Source organism: Xiphophorus maculatus, chromosome 12 (genome assembly GCF_002775205.1).
Source record: "Xiphophorus maculatus strain JP 163 A chromosome 12, X_maculatus-5.0-male, whole genome shotgun sequence".
NCBI classification, from domain to species: Eukaryota; Metazoa; Chordata; class Actinopteri; order Cyprinodontiformes; family Poeciliidae; genus Xiphophorus; species Xiphophorus maculatus.
The window spans coordinates 23,142,188-23,159,788 of record NC_036454.1 but is presented as its reverse complement, the minus strand read 5'-3'; the positions used below and the strand labels follow the sequence as shown (position 1 = coordinate 23,159,788).

At 40.2% G+C, this 17,601-nt stretch overlaps 2 protein-coding genes across 8 annotated transcripts; one reads left to right on the top strand and one right to left on the bottom strand.

Moving 5' to 3' along the window:
• Positions 1–57: 57 nt before the first annotated feature.
• On the bottom strand, positions 58–12,672 carry LOC102233080 (phytanoyl-CoA hydroxylase-interacting protein-like). Of its 2 annotated transcripts, none has more exons than XM_023343419.1 (5): positions 12,638–12,672; positions 5,658–5,834; positions 4,035–4,209; positions 3,114–3,231; positions 58–3,029 (listed from the first exon to the last, which is right to left on the bottom strand). In XM_023343419.1, the coding sequence occupies exons 2-5, from the start codon at positions 5,832–5,834 to the stop codon at positions 2,483–2,485; spliced, it is 1,017 nt and encodes a 338-aa protein (XP_023199187.1). In that variant the 5' UTR covers positions 12,638–12,672; the 3' UTR covers positions 58–2,482. The 2 variants fall into 2 exon arrangements, with proteins under 2 accessions (XP_023199187.1, XP_005804391.1); XM_005804334.2 differs by lacking the exon at positions 12,638–12,672 and adding an exon at positions 8,990–9,625.
• Positions 12,652–17,505, top strand: polr3d (RNA polymerase III subunit D). Of its 6 annotated transcripts, none has more exons than XM_023343415.1 (9): positions 12,652–12,735; positions 13,923–14,087; positions 14,965–15,008; positions 15,120–15,280; positions 15,368–15,492; positions 15,585–15,741; positions 16,229–16,476; positions 16,562–16,714; positions 16,822–17,505. In XM_023343415.1, exons 1-9 carry the CDS (start codon positions 12,670–12,672, stop codon positions 16,936–16,938), a joined length of 1,236 nt encoding a protein of 411 aa, XP_023199183.1. In that variant the 5' UTR covers positions 12,652–12,669; the 3' UTR covers positions 16,939–17,505. The 6 variants fall into 6 exon arrangements, with proteins under 6 accessions (XP_023199183.1, XP_023199182.1, XP_005804423.1 ...); XM_023343414.1 differs by having other exon boundaries at positions 12,669–12,735; positions 13,911–14,087; XM_005804366.2 differs by lacking the exon at positions 12,652–12,735 and adding an exon at positions 12,962–13,108.
• The last annotated feature ends 96 nt before the right edge of the window (positions 17,506–17,601 follow it).

Genomic DNA, 17,601 nt, shown 5'->3' with positions numbered 1-17,601 from the left:
GTTTATAGAGCACCAGGAGTCTCTAGAAGTCATGTAAAGATGATTTATGTACGTCTTTCTTTACTTTTTTGACTGAAACTTGAGTCTCTGACAAACAGGAACATCAAACTGCAGCAAATGACAAAAACAGCAATATTATAAAGGGGGTAAACAACAACATGAAGGTATTCGCAGAGAGTTTCAACAAGTACAGATGTTGGTAAAGTTGTGGAAAAGCCTTAAAATTCATTATAAACAATGTAGAATCATCGCACAATATAATTCTCGGCGAAGTCAAGTCGAAGTTATTTTGTGCACATTTATTCAGCGGGGGAGAAACATTTCACGAGGAATCATAGTTTTTAGCCAAATCAGTGATGTGACACCTACCTTTAAAGTATATTTTTATTTATTCTAAGTTGTCTAGACTTTCTAATAATTCATGCTTTTTGTCACATTACCATGAGAACTATCTACTCTCCCTTTGAAAGACGTAAACAGAAACATTTGGAAAAAACAGACAAAAACACTGAAATGTTATAAAACACATTAAAAACGGTTTGAAAGAAGAATTTGTATCATTTGATTTTTAGCCGGTGCTGGAACCGGTTCATTGAAACACACAACGATGAACTAAGAGAAACCCAAAGTCAAGAAATTCTACTCAGTTGTATTAACCAAGCGTGGATCAACTTGGTCAAATTTTGATAACTTTATTTTTATTGATATTAATATTCTTCAATATTCCAGCTAGACACTTTTTCTAATTGGTTACAATTCAGTCCAGAAGTCAAGAGACCAGATACTCTGAGGTGAGCACCAGAAGAGAGACCCCCAGCCAGTCCCAGCGTGACTCTCTCTACCGTACAGCCGTGTGGTAAGATATTACTGACAGCTTCAGAAAAGATGACAGTATGGGAACTGCTTCCTCTGCTGCTTCCTCTAACTCCATTCTCAGAGAGAGGTGACAGCTCAGTCTGACAGACCGAACCAGGATGCTTCTTTTTACTGAAGGGTGACCAGAGATGAACGACCAAATGTGGCACGATTACAGTTCATTCCTCTATTTCTTTCCCCAAAAGTCTCCTTAAAGATAAAGCAGGCATTTAGAAAATCAAAATTCAGAGTTAAAGAAATCAAATCACAAATCAGCAAAAAAAAAAAAATACACTCGTTCGAAATTAACCTCAGAATTTCCCTTTAAGATATGTTTCTTGTTTCTTTGTAAATAAATAGTTGCATTATTTTAGTATTAGTAACAATAACGTAATAGTTTAATGATGTTTTTTTTAGTGACTGGAAATTAATATTAACATTTTAATTTTAAATTAAAATGTTGGTATTGTGATGTAAGAATAACTACAGTGTATTTTTGTAACATTTTCCTCTCATTCATTTCTTGAAGTGTGCAGCACACAGAGAGAATTTACCCTCCAGACAGACAGGTTTTAGACATATATGCAATTTATATAAATATAATTTAATGAGAGTGATATGATTTTTTTAAATATATAAATATAACTGCATAGTCAAGCCACTGTTTATGAGGCCTACAACTTTTCACATGCCGTTACTGCCTGTGCATTGTAAGCTTACCGACACATTATCCAGATCCATTCACTATGTGCAATGTGCATGTGTATGCATGCATGTGCATTCGCTATGAAACCTTGTTAGAGTACATGGCATCATCAACAATTTGAAACGGCAGGAAATCCAACTAAAATGGATTGTTACTGGGAATAAAAAAGGGTTATCACAAACAAAACCAACCTTCTTCCATGGACATTATGCAAAAGGCAGTGGTCAAGTATCTCTCTCACTATGTGTATGCTATCCCACTATCAGAAATGTTCTAGGAGAGACTGAGTACTGTCCTTTTTGCAAAGGAAGGTTGTACAAAGTATTTGACAGCAGGGTTACCAGTGATTGTGCCACCAATGAATATGTGAAAAGCAGTTCTATTTTAACATCGTGTTTTCCCCCACTGAATAAATGTCCGCAAATTAAAGTCATAGGATTTTTCTAAAAGGAAAAGAAAAACTTCAATGAGCAGAAAAATTGATTTTAAGGCTATTTGCGCATCTTTAGCAAGGGGGCAGCACATTAGTCTGTATCTTTAGGTTATAGGTGGCAGAAATCCTGGCAGAGAGCGAAGCCCGAGAAGTCAACAAAAAAAATCTGTGCAGTGTTCTTTTTTTCTGAAAGGCAGTAACATCAAATTCACGGTGGAAGAAATGACGAAACAGAAACATTGTGGATGCAGGAGAACACATGAAGACACCTGGAGAGTAGGTATAGAGCTCTGTAATATATATTATCCAAGGGGTCAATATAAAAAACTCCACTTCAGGGTGGAGGTGGGGTGGGAAGCAGCTTTAACACAGTTCAAGAGATGTATTTCTCTACCATGCTCTGACTAGTCCATAATTTCCTCAGCTGTTTTGTCCAATTCTGGGTCTTTTCAAACTGTCGACTCAAAATCAACTTATCAGGGGTTCCCTCAGCGCCCCACGCTGATGTTGCACACTTTGCAGCTTGGATCTTTCTTGGCATTTGCTGTGGTCAGACTCATAAGCTGGTGGTGCCCACTGATCTGCTCCACACTGCCCTGATCCACGTGAACCGGCTCCGTGAAAAGCACCTCCAGGATCACGTCACTGGCGTGGCAGTACACAGGCTCCTCCCCCTGCCTCTGGGGGGCAGTGTAGGTCAGAAAGGGGTTGGAGGCCAAGTCCAGCCTCGGCAGGCGGGTGCGACAGAAGTTGTCTCCCTCTGTGCCAACAGGCGCAAGCACCAGCACCACGTAATGATATGCTGTGTACATGCAGTAAAAGTCTGCGAAGTACAGGCAGATGTTTGGGTTCAGCAGGACTCCGGCTGGAATCTGGAATCTGAGGGGGCCGTACGGAGAGTCTTTGGGAGGGAGACCCGTGTCAAACTCTGTGTTGCAGCTGAAGAAGACTCCTTGGAGTTTGCCGTTGATTGGCGAGCCATGACTCCCGCTGGTGTCTTTCAGGGCCGGACGCATCAGTCCCCCACATTCCCTCCTAATGCAAGACACAGAAAGAAAATGAGGATTTCTTTTGATTGGTGTGACCAATCAGATCAAAGAGAAGGATAACAGCTCCAACCTGACATAGTCAAAGTATTCTGGGTGCTGGTTGCGATAGAACACAGAGAATTTCAGCAATCGTCCTGCAGGACCACTGGCCTTGTCAAGGAGCTGCTGAAGGTGTTCCATTGCATAGTCTGCAAAAATGTTATAAAAAAATCATGTCTCCTCGACAAATGCTTAGAATATATGGTCCCCCAAAAGTATTCACACCCTTTGAACCAGGTTGCATCTACAAACTTCAATGCATTTTATGCGCTAAACAACCCAATCTGTTAAGAAAAATTAATGATGCATAGTTTTTAAGATTTTTTACATAAACCATTGTCATGTTCTTTTGCATTCAGTCCTCTTTACACCTAGATGTGAACATTGGTGTCCTGAATAAAATTGGTGCTGAAATCTAGTGTGGAAGCATCATATCCTTGGGATGTTCATTTCAGTAAGACAAGGTAAATTGATCAGACTTGATGGAAAGATACAGTAGATCGAGCTAAATGCAGTGATCCTGGGAAAAAACCAATCAGAGGCCACAAAAGACTTACAAATAGTCAATTGGGTGGAGGTTTACGATTCAGCAAGGCTACAGACAATGTTGCAAAAAACCTGGGATTATCTGTCAAAGCTTGAAAAGTGATTTTCACACGTGCTCCTAATCTATTCGACAAAATTAAACGTAGTTATTAGATTCCAAAAGAATAAACAGTAAAACTATTGCTACAATCACACTGAATAACAAATGCATAACACAATTTTCAAACGTATCTTTGTAAAAAACAAAGAAATAAAAAACCTTTGTGTTGGCCGATCCAATACAACCCAAATAAATGTCACTCATCCTTGTGGATGGATGGTGAAAACATTCAAGGGGTGTGAATACTTTTCTCTTATCTTCAAAGTACTAAAGCGTATTTATCTTGTATGAGTTGATGAGTTTTACCTCCAGTGCAGAACTCCACCACCGGACTCCACTCTGACACTAGGTAGTCGCCGTCCGACTGCCTGACGGCTGTTTGGACGGCGACACAGTACTCTGTCCGCGGGCTGAGGAACCAGTGTCCTCTCACCGCCATGGGCAGTGGGACAGCCTTGGCCACCAGCTTGGTTGGGACATCCTGAGGACCAGAGAGGGGATGATTGTTTAATGGACTTATAAGGAAGTAAATTATACTTAAAATTGTGAAATCATTATTTTTTTTCAGCATAAACGCTCCATTATTAGCATTATGTTCCTTCTCAAGCCAGAGCTGCTGCAACTAGGACACATCTAATCAAATCAGCAGCTTTGTTTTGGCCAAGGCCGCTAAGCAGCACAGCTAATTACCGGCTCAGCGACTCACATATCCATGGAAACATCTCTGATGCAAAAGTTTGTTTATGCCGCTTTGTCGATTGCTGCCTGAGAGGAAAAATAACCTCGATCCTGAAACATCTCTCTAATTCCCATCCCTGCTTTGATTCCTCTTTTTTTTTCATTGACAGGATGCAGGTTGAAGCAATAAGCCATAATCACTATCAGGGATTTACAGCTGCAAGGAAAAGAGACTGGGATTTTTTTTTTTATCATCCACGTTATGTGAACGTGGATATCATTTGAGTGAAAGTGTTGACATCAAAATGAAACTGAGTGTAGAAATGCAAGAAAAGCGTAGCAAAGTGTCAGACAGGCAGTTGATTGAAAGGTCTTTGCTCCTCCAACTCCACTTCTCCTCAGTTCCTTTTTTTGTTTTTTCACAAAGAGAACTATATTTTTTTATCTCAATTTGTGTTTTAAAGAATCCCTCTCCAGTGTGCGACGACTTAGTATTTTATGAATTAAAGAGATGACCAAAAGCTGTCCAGATTTCAAACAGAACGCGGAAGTAGTCCTTTAATCTAGCGCCAAATTGTGAACTGGGAACCAGAACACAAAAAAATCTCATCATTAGTCATTGTATCTATGAGCCTATAGTTCTTACAGTACCAACGTGAGCAAGTCTAAAACAGCCTGAGGTTCTGTTTAAAATGAACGCATCTGTGTTAATTAGTAAAATATTTGGAATAAATCTGTTGTGAAAGGTGTGCAGACAGATGCGCAGCTCCAGAGACTGAAGCTGGTAGGTGCTATTAGCTTAATAAGACATACCACATTATACACTTGATATTTATATACCCTGACAAAAAAATTCTTCTTATTATTTTTATTATTAAGCAGTTTCAAAGTGCACTAGATGCAATTTGGTCTCAAACGGCTCACTGCTGCAGCTGAATTTGTCAGCTTTAGTTCACTTTAAAGAGAAACAATTCACAACTGAGTCACAAGCCTGCAGCTGTTGACTGCATCCCTTTTCCGTTTTGCCTGTATTGGAAGCGACTGAAAGGGCACAACCACTCTGTGTTAAATCTGATATCCCAACAAATGCAGAATACCAAGATGAAATGAGACCCATTACACTAACCAAACTGGGCTTAGCGTTTGTGGAGAATTTTGATTTCGGCCGATTTGAATATGGGGAAAAGATGTTAATGGAGACAGAGCAGCTGCCCTGCAGGTAGAGGATGAAGTAACGCAGCAGTTTCAGACCCTGTGTTTGAAGCGGTTCGGATCCCTGTTCTCTTTGCGGCTCAGGTCGATGAAGAAATGCGTCGCTCTGGCTGTGTCCTCTGGAGGCATATCCCACATGATGCGGAAAGAGTCACAGGTCACCTCACAGATCTGGATGTTGCACGGAGTGGCGAGAGGGGCGTCCATTTCTGTCATCTGCCGTTAGATTAGGAGATAAACATGCACGGTTAGGCTGGTCTAAACACAGGCTGTGATAGCAATGCCTTGATCTGTGCAGAATCTCCTTAGACAGTGTCACTGGAGTCAGGTCTGAGCAGCAGCGGAAAACATCACGCATGAAGACATTTTCAGACAGAATTTAATTAGACTCATTTAGGGATTTGTGTGGCTGCTTTTTTATTCACTCTCCGAACGTTTTTCTACTCCACCTCCCTCTTCTTGCCCTCAACTGACATTTCCAGTTATTACACAACTCAATACGCTCCCAGCGGAGTGAGTAGCCTCTGTTTTGCCTGTGCATTTCATAATCCACCTACAGCAGTCTCCAAGCAACCACTCATCAGCAGCCTCCCTCAGTCTTCTCCTGTGATTCTCAGGGAAGAGGGTCACAAACAAGCCCCTTTTCTGCACGTGTCAGCAGGAGTTAAAACTATAGGAAACTTATTAAACATTTCTACCTCCCCTCCCTGCAGGAATTTGCACAAAACGGCTGAACAAGCGAAAGAAAAGCGGCTTCGTATTGCCAAAATTGGGGAGGTTTACACCGCCATCAGCAGCAAGTGATGTATGGTCATATCTTCGTCGCTGCCAACTTGATTCAGGCGGCTGCACACAGCCCAGAGCATTACACCGGGCGCAATCTGCTGGTCAGTAAGTGTTTGTTTCATTAGGTCCTGCCTTCTCGCTTCTTAACTGATGGGAAGACTCCTCAGTGGATGCACTTTGGCTGAGTTTCCCCCCTGAGGCATCTACTCCTCTGTAGTTTTCCAGTAATAATCATCCATCTGGAACTTTGCAATCTTCTTTTACAATATAGCTGACCGCAGTGCCTTACCTTATGTATTTTAATCTACATGTGACGTATCACAAAACAGATAGTATAAAAATGTCAAGTGGAAGACAAATATTTATGATGCACTCAAGTTAAAAAAAAAAGAGTGAGAGACTCACATTGGTATTTTCCTCTGAGGGTAAATCTAACACCCAATCTAAATCTCTTGTAGCATCAAAAGTTTTCTTTCTTTTTTAAGTCCAGGATTGCCTTGTGTTTAACTCCACCCATATTTCCATCAACTCTGAAAAGTTTTCATGTCTGACCTGAAGGTGAACATCCCCACACCTTGATGCAGCCGACACAATGTTTCACCAAGAAGAAGGTGAGACCTGGGTCATACAGTGTAAAATAAAATTCTGAAGTACATGAAAAAAAAACAGCTTTGCTTTTGTCTGATCAGAGAACCTTCTGTAAATGTTGGCCGTGACCTTTACTTTGACCCTGACATGCTGGCTTCTCATGACAGTGGCAGTTTTCATGCCTCTTCTTGCATGAAGGACAGATGTATGGAGTACAGAATAATGAAGCAGCTCAGGTGTTGCCAAGCATCTCTAGGCTGCTTCTCTCTCATTGCTAAGTGAACCACTTCAGGTGGAGGGTCATGTTTTTGTAGGGCAGCAGGCGTCTTTATGGATTTACCAGAGCTCTTTGAGATGTTTAAGGCTTTTCTGATGTTATGTTATACCTTAACCCTGCTTTAAACTTCTTTGTGTGCTGTGTTTGTTGGTCTTGATGTTGCCTGTTCGTTAATGTTCTCTGATAAAGGCCTGAGGCCTTCACAGAACAGCTGGATTTATACGGAGATTAAATTGATGACTTTATATTATGTGACTTCTGGGTTTTCCTTAGGGACATTAGAATAACCGAATACAAATGCCAAATTTTTATTTGTAAAAAAAAAAAAATGCAGCCAAGCATCCTTTTTTCTTCTTCTTCATAATTAAGCACCGCTTTGAATTGGTCTGTTAGATAAAATCACACCAAAATTCACCGAATCTTGTGGCTGACTGCTTTTGCAAAGCATTGTAAAATTCCAGCGTCTCCTACAACGTAACTTTGTTTGTTTTTTTTTTTCTCTTATTAAGCGCACGCTCACACTGAACATATGCTAATTCAAAGATGCTGCTAAAAATAACATTCTCCTTTTGTTGTCTGTGTGATGCGATGAAAGCCAAGTGTGTAGAGGAGCCATCATTTTTGACCGCTGGGTTCGCTAAGGTGCTCTCCCAGTCCAGGATGATGGACAGGCTGCAGCAGCTCATTAAAGCCTTTGAACTGTGAAATTTGTAAGGTAGCTCGTTCACGCGGCGACCGTGCAGAGAGAGGGGATGCATCACGTGTGTCTCCATGCGTCTGCTTTCCAGCTGCCTGCTCCCTTTTCTAACCATGGAGCCTTTTCAGAGACAGAATCTGGGGCAGGGAGAGACAGATTCTCACAGGACCGGTCATCAAAAAGCCCTACGCCTCTCCTCGTGCGCTACTTTCAGATCAAAAATGTGTGAACGCAGTTCAGACAAAGGTCTTAATATCATTCACAGGCTTCCACTGCATGACCTCATTTGTAAACTGGCGTTTCGATGAGAAATCAGAGTCAGTTATCTCTACTTTAATAGACAGCTGCTTCGAACAAGACAGCTGGCTCTGGCTGATAATTACAATGAGTTTCCACATCATAAATCCTGATTTGTCCACACATGCATACGTTGGGTTGCTCATCCGTGTTCCTATCACACGACACACAGATGTGAGATGAAGCAATCCTGCACATTGAAACAGAAAGGTGCATTAAGCAATTTTCTGAGTTGAACTTAATGCTTCCCAGGACTTCGAGGTAGAACTGAATCGCATTTTGATGTAAAAGAGAAGAAGAAAACAAGTGTAGTATTTTTCATCAGAACCAAATATAGCATCGCTGAGATTGAAATCCAGTCTTTCTAGTAGATTAAAGCCGCTGAATGATATCTTATGTGACAAAAACATAAAACTTATGGTTCATCTGCACAATTTAAGCGATATATGAGAATGATAATAGCCCTATTCCAATAAATAATTGATGCAACTCCATAAAACCCATTCCCTGTCCTGTAACAGCATTAATGATTTCACTAAGTGTGTTACTGATATGAAACACTATCCACTAGCCATTTCACGTCAAATATTTCTAAAGAGGCACATAGACAGGAAGTAGAGATGGAATAATCAAGTTCATAATAACGTAAATAGAACAATTCTGCAGATTTCATTTCTCGGCATTTACAATGATCAATAAGCAGAATAGTTTTAGAGCATTTCTTACTTGTCTGAGGTTCAGATTTATGATGGGAGACGTTTCTTTTCCTCCTTACTTTCCTCCACTGATGCTGCTGCTGATGGGTCCCCAAGGAAAACTGATTAGGAGGTGAAACAAACGCACACACAGGATCCTTTCTTCTTCTTTTTCTTCTTCCTCCTTCTCCTTCCGACTGTTTCTCTCACAGTGTCACACAAACAGCCTAACCCCCACCATCACCTTCTCTCCCTCCCTCCGTCCTTCCCTCCATCCCCTCCTCCCAGTCTCATTTCTCCTCTGATCTCTGCATGGTGTTTACTTTGACTCCCGTGCAGTTGCACAGATACAGGATGCATAAAAGGATACACCCCCCCCACCACATTGTTTCCCTCAAGCTCCCGTACAAAGGCAGAAATCTGTAAACTGAAATGCGACCGCGGGGGGGGCATGCGGCGTCGACCTCGTCAGCTTCACGGCTTCACCAGCCAACCGTACACAACACGTCAGTCGGGAGTAAATCTATCCGGAGGTGCAGAAGCCACACACACTCTCCTTCCAATGTAGGCTGCACAATTGGCTCCTTGACTAAATGTCAACTCTCGAATATGGTGACATTATGGGCACTGGAAGTGTAAACGAGAAGAAGTCGTGTTTGACATGCTCTGTTAGCAAAATCAGAAGAGATTAAGCTCTGATTTCCATCCCAGTAGATTACACAGAGAGCCAACCAGACCTAAAAAATATACATGTGCCAACTGTTGTGCCATATGGACAAACTCCACAGGGCTTCTACCCCCACATCCCGTCCCATACTATCCTGGGGCGAGGGATGCCACCGTATAAGTCCAAAGTAAGCAGATTTCCTCTGGCATTATTTTTCAGAGAAAACAGAGTTATTATGTTTCCTTCATTTTGGATGCCATTAGAGATTAAAGAAATCTTCCTCAGATTAATATGATAATCTGCTGCGGAAACAATGGACACAAACACAGGATAAAGACAATATGACAATATAGGCCAGACTCACAGTGAGGGAGCAATCCTCCCAAAGTCACATCATAGTCGTAATTTTCAAAGTGACCATGATGTATTATTGTTATTTCACACACTATGAGTATTGAGAAGCGTCATTTATTATCAGGCAAGCAGAGATAACGGATAGGCTCACAGTGTAATTAAGCAGCAGTCATCCATCATTAGTCACAGCATGACAAAAACCCCTCTCTGGTGCAAAAGCAAACGGTTTATCTCCTTCATAGGGATGTTAGAATAATTTTTTGTCATTGACATTTTCTCAACGCCTATTGATGTTTTACTATTTCACAAAAACAATTTACAGTGCTGTGACAGACTGGCGACCTGTCCAGGGTGACCCCGCCTCTCGCCCGGACTGTTAGCTAGACTGTTAGCCAGCAGCTCTCCTGATCCCACCATGGATGGATGGATGGATGGATGGATGGATTTACAGTGATAAATGTGGGATGGTGCTTATTGTCCTTACTGGTTTTGTCTTTGTGTTGTTTAGTGTTTAGTTTATTGTTATTATTGGTGATATTTATGTAGTTTAGGTTTGGCTGCATGGGGTGTCACGGTGGGACACAAAAACCACAAAAAAGAGGGGAAAAAAAAAGAAAGAACAGAATCTCAGGTTTGTGTTTCAAGTAACTATTCACATGAGATGACATTCAAATGTTTGTAAATTATTTTTAAACTGAAAATATCAGTGACCATAATTTAAAAATACTGTAATTTGATGTGTTTTTTTCTTCTTCCTGTTTTTAAATCTCTTTTACAAGTACGCTTTTATTCATAGGCTTTCAACACACTGTGATCTTGTCTTGTACGGCATCTTAAAATGCACCTGCCGTTTACGTTATATGTTCACCTTTTGTATGTTTTTTTTTTTTTATACATATTTCTGTTTTAATGTACAACACTTTGGCTACTCCATTTTTTAAAAATGTGCTATAGAATTGTATATTGCCATTTGCTTAGTTTTCCATTCTGATTTCATATGGGATTGTTAGCATTATAGTTTTATGAAGCACACAAATTTTAGCTTTAACAAATAGGGTTGTAGAAATACATCATTCCACATAGATGGATCAATTAAGTTATTAATGATCCTACATGAAAATATCCGTCCATATTGTTATCTTTTAGAATATGAAATGGTTGAACTTCATTTGTATTTTGAAAAAGAGGTTAAGTGGCGACCTTGGTTGAGGTCTGTTGAAATGTTTTGAGACAGGAAAAAAAAGGTGACAGTATATACTCTGCTTTAATGTATAGGAAAAGGGACATAAAAGTCAATGTGAATTTATTAGAGCTCAATATCTGTGCTTGTTTCTTTGTGATTGAAAGATAATCAAGGGCATTTATAAGTTAACTGATTAAAGAGTGCGCATAGCGAAAATGCACAAAGAGAGCCTAAGAGAGAACCACAAACTCTTTGTGCAAAGAGGAATCATCAAACATCCCCCCAACCATAACAAATTAGTGTTGTTTGCAAATGGGACTGTACAAACAGGGGAGCTAAAAAAAATTGTGGTATGACTATAGAAATCTGATTCCTATCCTGGGATTTTCTTCATAAATGTAGTTTAATGTTAGAGGTTTTATTTATGTTCATATGGCTATTGCAAAAAAAAAGATTATTTGTTTTAATGCTTTGTACACATTAAAATGATGGGTTTTTTTACATCCTTTTTTTTAGGATGTAAAACGTTGTGTACAATTTATCTGCATCTGTGGACATGTTTCAAGTGGTATAAATCTTATAACACAGAAAGTCACGGGAAGACGTGTAAAGTATTTCCAGTATCTATAATCTTTGTTGCTGAAACTAAAATGTCGGACGTTTATACTATATTTCGCGCATGCGCACAACGCTGGAGGGAAAGAACGATTCTTTTACTTGCCATCGGAAGCTCTGCTGCCACCGGTAAAACAATTCCGTCAACTAAATGAAACCTGGAGATGTAGTATTAATTTAGTGCACTGTGCCACAGCAAAGGTAAAAAAAAAAAAAAAAAACGCAGAAAAACCTTTGAAGAATAACTCAAAACCACTATTTTCTCGCTCTTTATTTCGGCTATGTTACAGACTCGTTGAAATAGGAACTGACAACAACGCCACTATATGCTTCAGGATTCAGCAACACCAAAAAACATTCACACGTTTCCCACACAAAGAACAAAACCTTTGGTCCCTTACAGTTTTTTTTTGTATTCAGGTTTGATGTTTATTTTTGCAATAACTCATAAGTGATAGCTGTGATAGATTAACCAGATTAATCACTGCCATTAGCTAATCTAACACTGCTGAGGGCGATTAGCTAATTTAAACACCTGCTCTACTGATAATCTGTCAGAGTTGGTGTGCGGTTGGCCTTTTTTTTTATTTTTAACTTTATTTTACTGAGACACACCAAATTCAACATCACATTTTTATGTTAAGGCTGTCAAAGTCAAGCAAAAATAACAAAACTACTTTCTTCTTCCTCACCATTTTTTCCTTAATTAAAACGTTTTCCTGACCTTATTAACAAGTTTTTGTAGTGTTGACAATTAGTAGCAAAGCACTGCGTCCCTTATATAGCAGGCCTACATATATGATTTAGCCTTTATACTGTTTATTTAACAACTAAAAAAAACAAAAAATAATGGTCGTTACCGTCAGCAGCTGTTTTGCCCTCCAGCAGGGAGATGGGGGCGGGACCTTACCGCGTGACGTCACTCTGCAAGGGGTCCTTATGGCTTAATAAACATGTGGTAAGTTTGATCCTATACTCAAATACTATACTTAACAAATTTAACTTATTTATTTTAAGCGTATTTTAAAACTGGAACATGTTCTAAATTGAAAAAAAAAATAAAAAATCTCAGTCAATCTGTTTTTATTAGAAAATGTGTTGCAGAATTGCCTCACGGGTTCGTCCGTTAAGATCCTATCTGCGCTAAAGTTTACGCAATAATGAGGTCACCATGCGGGTTTTTGTGCGCAGCTCTGAGCCCCGTGATGTCAGACCGGAACAACAACGCAGCGGTGTCATGGCGCCGTGCGTGATGTCAGAGCTCGGTAACAAACAGCTCTAGTTGCCATTCAACAATCTGGGATGGATTTCTGGCTGTGAATTAATACCCAGTAAGAACCTTGGAGGGATAACAAAGCAAGTAGCCGAACGGAACCGGAACAAGTGTTGTTATTCTGATTTGGGACTTCTAGTGAACTATAGTGAGCTGAGCTCATGTTGTAATGTGGCCACGTGTTAGGGATTTTTATTGTGATGTTTATTACATTTAATTATTTGTAGTGAAGTGTCTAACGTTAAAGACAAAAACAGTCAAAAATGTATACTTAACTAATGCATTTTATTCAATGTGAATAATTCTGACTTAACATTCAAGGTTCATGGTTACTTGAATCTAGTATGATCTACTATTTACTTTTCAAACATCTTCATAGATAATTATGGTGTGAGCTTTGATCTAAGCTCTCATAAAAGTGCCTAACTTATAACATCTGTGGATGAAGTTTACATCTACAATTTATTGGACCATCAAATTACATGAAAGAGAAGTGTTTAAAAGAGTCACCTAAAATCAGTTTGGGAGAAGTACACCTTTCGGAATTAAAACTTAATCCCATGGCATTTAAAACCAGCTATGTGGAGTTAAAACTGGTCGCACTTGAAAGAAAACTAAACTGAACTGGGTGTTGGCTCTCTGTTTCATTTTTCAACATAGTCCTTAACATAGCCTAGCTGTGCCCTTAGCATGAAGTATTAAGGAAGCTGCACCTTTTCAGGGCAGAATTTTGTGGGTTCCAGCTCATGTTACTCTTCAGATAGTACCAACAGCAATTACAAGTACAAATTGTAAATAAATGTCATATGTTTGTGTTTTATAGCTGTTAGTTCCACACATAGAGGGTGTTTATCTGTTAGATCTTTCTGCAGATCAGGATGGCAGACTCAGGTGACCACAGCGGTCAGCAGGCTCCAGGCCCTGGAGGCAGGGAGAGCGTAGGACCTCTGATGGGTCGCCGACCAGCAGCTGGCATCTCTCCTGGACGCCTGCCATCGGTGCGACCCAGAGACCTAACACTAGGAGGAGTAAAGAAGGTAGTTTTTCTTTTTCATTTCTAATTGGACAAATGGGAGAAAACCTGCTGAAAATCTTGACCTCTCTTGCAGTGTCTCTTACTGTGTCAGAAAACACTGTTATCTTTTAAATCACTTCTCACTGATACTAAAAATATCTAACTTTGAGTTTGCTTAACTCAACAACAACTGGCACACTGAAGACTGCTCCAGTCACCCAACTTGGGGCATTCAGTGATCACAAAGGATCAGATTTTTGAGTTTCTAAACTGGCTGATTAGCAGTTGGAGACGATCAAATTGAAAATATTTCAGATTCTGTTAACCAGATGATTTCTCTATAATGTGAGCAAAATAAGTTTTGCCTTATATTGGAATATAAAAAAAAAGATGCAGTAATATTTTAATTGGCTCAGTATTTGTTCTTTCTACCTGTTATCCGAGTGAAAAGATGTCTTTTACCCTTATTACAGTCTCTATAACATAAGGAAATGTAGTGGGCTATGAGCATGCAGGGTCTCTATTGACATATCGGTGATAGTGGATGGAAGTAGCTGAAAGTCTAACTAGTCCAGTGAAGACGCTGCAGCACTTTACAACATCTTATTTAGTAGAGGCATTACATGAGTTAAAAAAGAAAGAAAACACGTCTACATTTTTTTTCTTCTATTTGTCAATTATACTGTTATAGTATAATTTCTAGAAAAAAAAACCTTCTTATTTATCACTTTCCCTCCAGTTTGGTTGTGAAACGAAAGCTGGGAATTTTCTGTTTAGTGACATAAATGTAATTTACCTGTAATTTGAATATACTTGAAAGATTGCTAATAATAGTGATTGACAACATATTTATGAGTGCCAGCTCTATAACACATTTCTTTGTTTTCCTCCTTCTTTAGAAAACCTTTACTCCCAACATCATTGGGCGAAAAGTTAAAGAAGAGTGAGTTCATGGGAGCTTTTAAAACGAAAAAAATATTTGAGCACGTCTATGATTTATTTATTTATTTTTTCTGGGACTGCTTGGTGATGATCTCTGTTTCTAATGCGACAGACCAAAGGTCGAAGGTGTGCTGAGGCGAGAGAGGAGGGATGGAGATCGAGGTCGGGGCAGGGGCCGCGGGGAAAGAGGCAGGGGCCGAGGTCGCGGCGAGCTCATCCAGTCTCACTCCATCTTTGAGCAGGGGCCTGGAGAGACGATGATGAAAAGAAGAGGTGGGCCTCGAGCTAGAGAAGCGGCTGCTCATGAATTCACGCCTCAGTGTTTCACATCCATGCATATAAACCCTATCGCACACACAGGGGGCTACGAGAGTGAAAGAGACGCTCCGAGCATGGGACCCTCGCCCATCATCAATATCAAAAAGGAGAAGAGGGAGACCGAAGAGGAAACCAAAGAGATTCTGCGCAAATTGGAGCGAGAAAACGTGCGTCCTTTGGCCGTCAGACACCTGTTTGTGCGTTTTTGGTTTACATGCTGTGTGAATGTTTGCTTACTGATTTATTTCCTTTAATTAAGTTTATAGATGACCCATTCCTGAGGAGCGAGCAGAGGAGCTGCCCCGTCCAGCTTCCCCTGGCTGTGTCAGGGTGGGGATTCAAGGAGGAGCTTAACAGTGCAGCCGTTAAAGTAGAAAAGACAGACCCGGATGAGCCCATGGAGTCTTCAGTTGAAGGTAGTTTCCGAATAACGTTGCCTTGAAAAAGCACTCACACCATTTTGAATTGACAGACCGACAAAGGTAGTGCATAATTGTGAAGTCAGAGTAAAATAAAAACAAAATATTCCTAAAGTATATGTATTATTTTCCCCCACCTACAGTGTGGAGACGAGCCCAAAAGCTTTTGAACCTCCTCACAAACCATTGTGTTTGGTGTACAAGTAACGCTGCATTTCATCCTGAACACATCATCCCCAGAAGCTTGAGCTATTTTTAAAAGACAAATGAACAAAAATTTCAGTCTCTGGAAACATCTTAAGAGTTGTAATTTCAGTGAAAGGTGGTTCAATATATTATTGACTAAATGGGGATGAAAACATTTACTCTGAATGATGTGCCAGCATCCATGTCCAGTAGCTTTTCTAACTCCTAACTCTGCGATAAATCACATGTAAGCCTTGTTTCTGTACGCCATAAAGATTCTGTCTTAACACGTCTACAGTGAAACAAGAGCCAGAGGAAGTGGAGATAAAAAAGGCTGAAGCCACTTTCAAACGTCCTCCTCTCCCTGAGCCTGAAGTTCTCCCTGACCTGCTGCACAGATGGAGCCTGAGCAAAGCGGAGGAGCTGTTCTTCATCCAGCTGCCCGACTCGCTGCCCGGCCAGCCTCCCACCAAGGAGCACAAGACGGTAAAAACCGAGGTGCAGTCGGAGGACGGGCAGTCCGTGCTTCTGAAGACTGAGCCACAGGTAGACGAAGCAGGTGGTGACATTTCAATCAGTGAGGATGCATTTGAGGCATGTAATAACTTTGTAATAATTTGTTTTGTTACAGGACGAGGAAGCTGAAGACAACAGCTGTAACCTGAAGGATCTGAGGGAGGGCGTTGTTGGGAAGATGCTGGTCCGGAAGTCTGGCCGGGTGCAGCTCATACTGGGACAAGTCACCCTGGACGTGTCTCTAGGGACATCGTGCTCTTTCCTTCAGGTGTGATACTTTGTCATCATTAATCTAATCTGAGAGTTGTGCTATTTTAACATACGTTTATAAAAATCAATCCTAAATACTGTCTTCTCTGCTGCTTCTCTTCTCAGGAGCTGGTTTCTGTTCAAACAGCAGAAAAAACGGGAAACCTGACAGTGTTGGGGAATGTCAGAAACAAAATGGTCTGCTCTCCAGACTTTGAGTCTCTGCTGGAGAGCAAGACATGATGCTCGCCCAGGCAGAGGGGCTCCCAGTTACCTCTGATGCGTTAGACGCACTTGTATTTAATAAAACAAAAACTTTGACCCCCATCTCTAAATAAACTATGCTGATGACTGATTGCCTTTTGTGTTTTCAGAGCTGCTAAAATTTCTTTGATATATAGTATATCAATTATGCATATTATAGGTTTTTTTTTCATCATGAATATGATGGGTGGTGGTTTGAGGCTTGAGTGCCAAGTTTTGTTGCCGTTTGTGTAAAATGAGTTGACAAAATTGCACATGGATATAAATGTGTGAATGAAAACAGAGTATCCGTACTCCAGTAAATCCTTTTTTAAGACTGGTCCACTCAGTCTACAGAATTACTTGCAGTATATTTGTTTTCATCATTTTTTTTCTTCACCTATTTAGGATGAAAAATTTCAAGTTGCCAATTATGCAATATAGATTCATGCTCTCTGAAGACGTAAAACAACTGTAGGAAAAATGTTTACATTGTGTGGAGAATGTCCTCTGCTGCAAAACGTGTTTGGTAATTCCATAATAAAGTGAAATGCACATTTAGATCAATTGCACTGTTTTCTGTATTTTTTTTTTCTGTTTGCTTTTATGAGTAGAAAATGTCTTCATGTGTCTCGCATAACACCAATGAAAAAAGAAAAAAAA

Coding starts and splice junctions, on each gene's coding strand:
- LOC102233080 (XM_023343419.1), bottom strand. CDS start 5,834: ATGACAGAAATGGACGCCCCTCTCGCCACTCCGTGCAACATCCAGATC. Junction 4,210..5,657: donor CGAACCGCTTCAAACACAGG/GTCTGAAACTGC, acceptor TCTGGTCCTCAG/GATGTCCCAACCAAGCTGGT. Junction 3,030..3,113: donor GAATACTTTGACTATGTCAG/GTTGGAGCTGTT, acceptor GTCTTGCATTAG/GAGGGAATGTGGGGGACTGA.
- polr3d (XM_023343414.1), top strand. CDS start 12,670: ATGGGGGCGGGACCTTACCGCGTGACGTCACTCTGCAAGGGGTCCTTA. Junction 15,009..15,119: donor GGGCGAAAAGTTAAAGAAGA/GTGAGTTCATGG, acceptor CTAATGCGACAG/ACCAAAGGTCGAAGGTGTGC. Junction 16,477..16,561: donor TTCTGAAGACTGAGCCACAG/GTAGACGAAGCA, acceptor GTTTTGTTACAG/GACGAGGAAGCTGAAGACAA.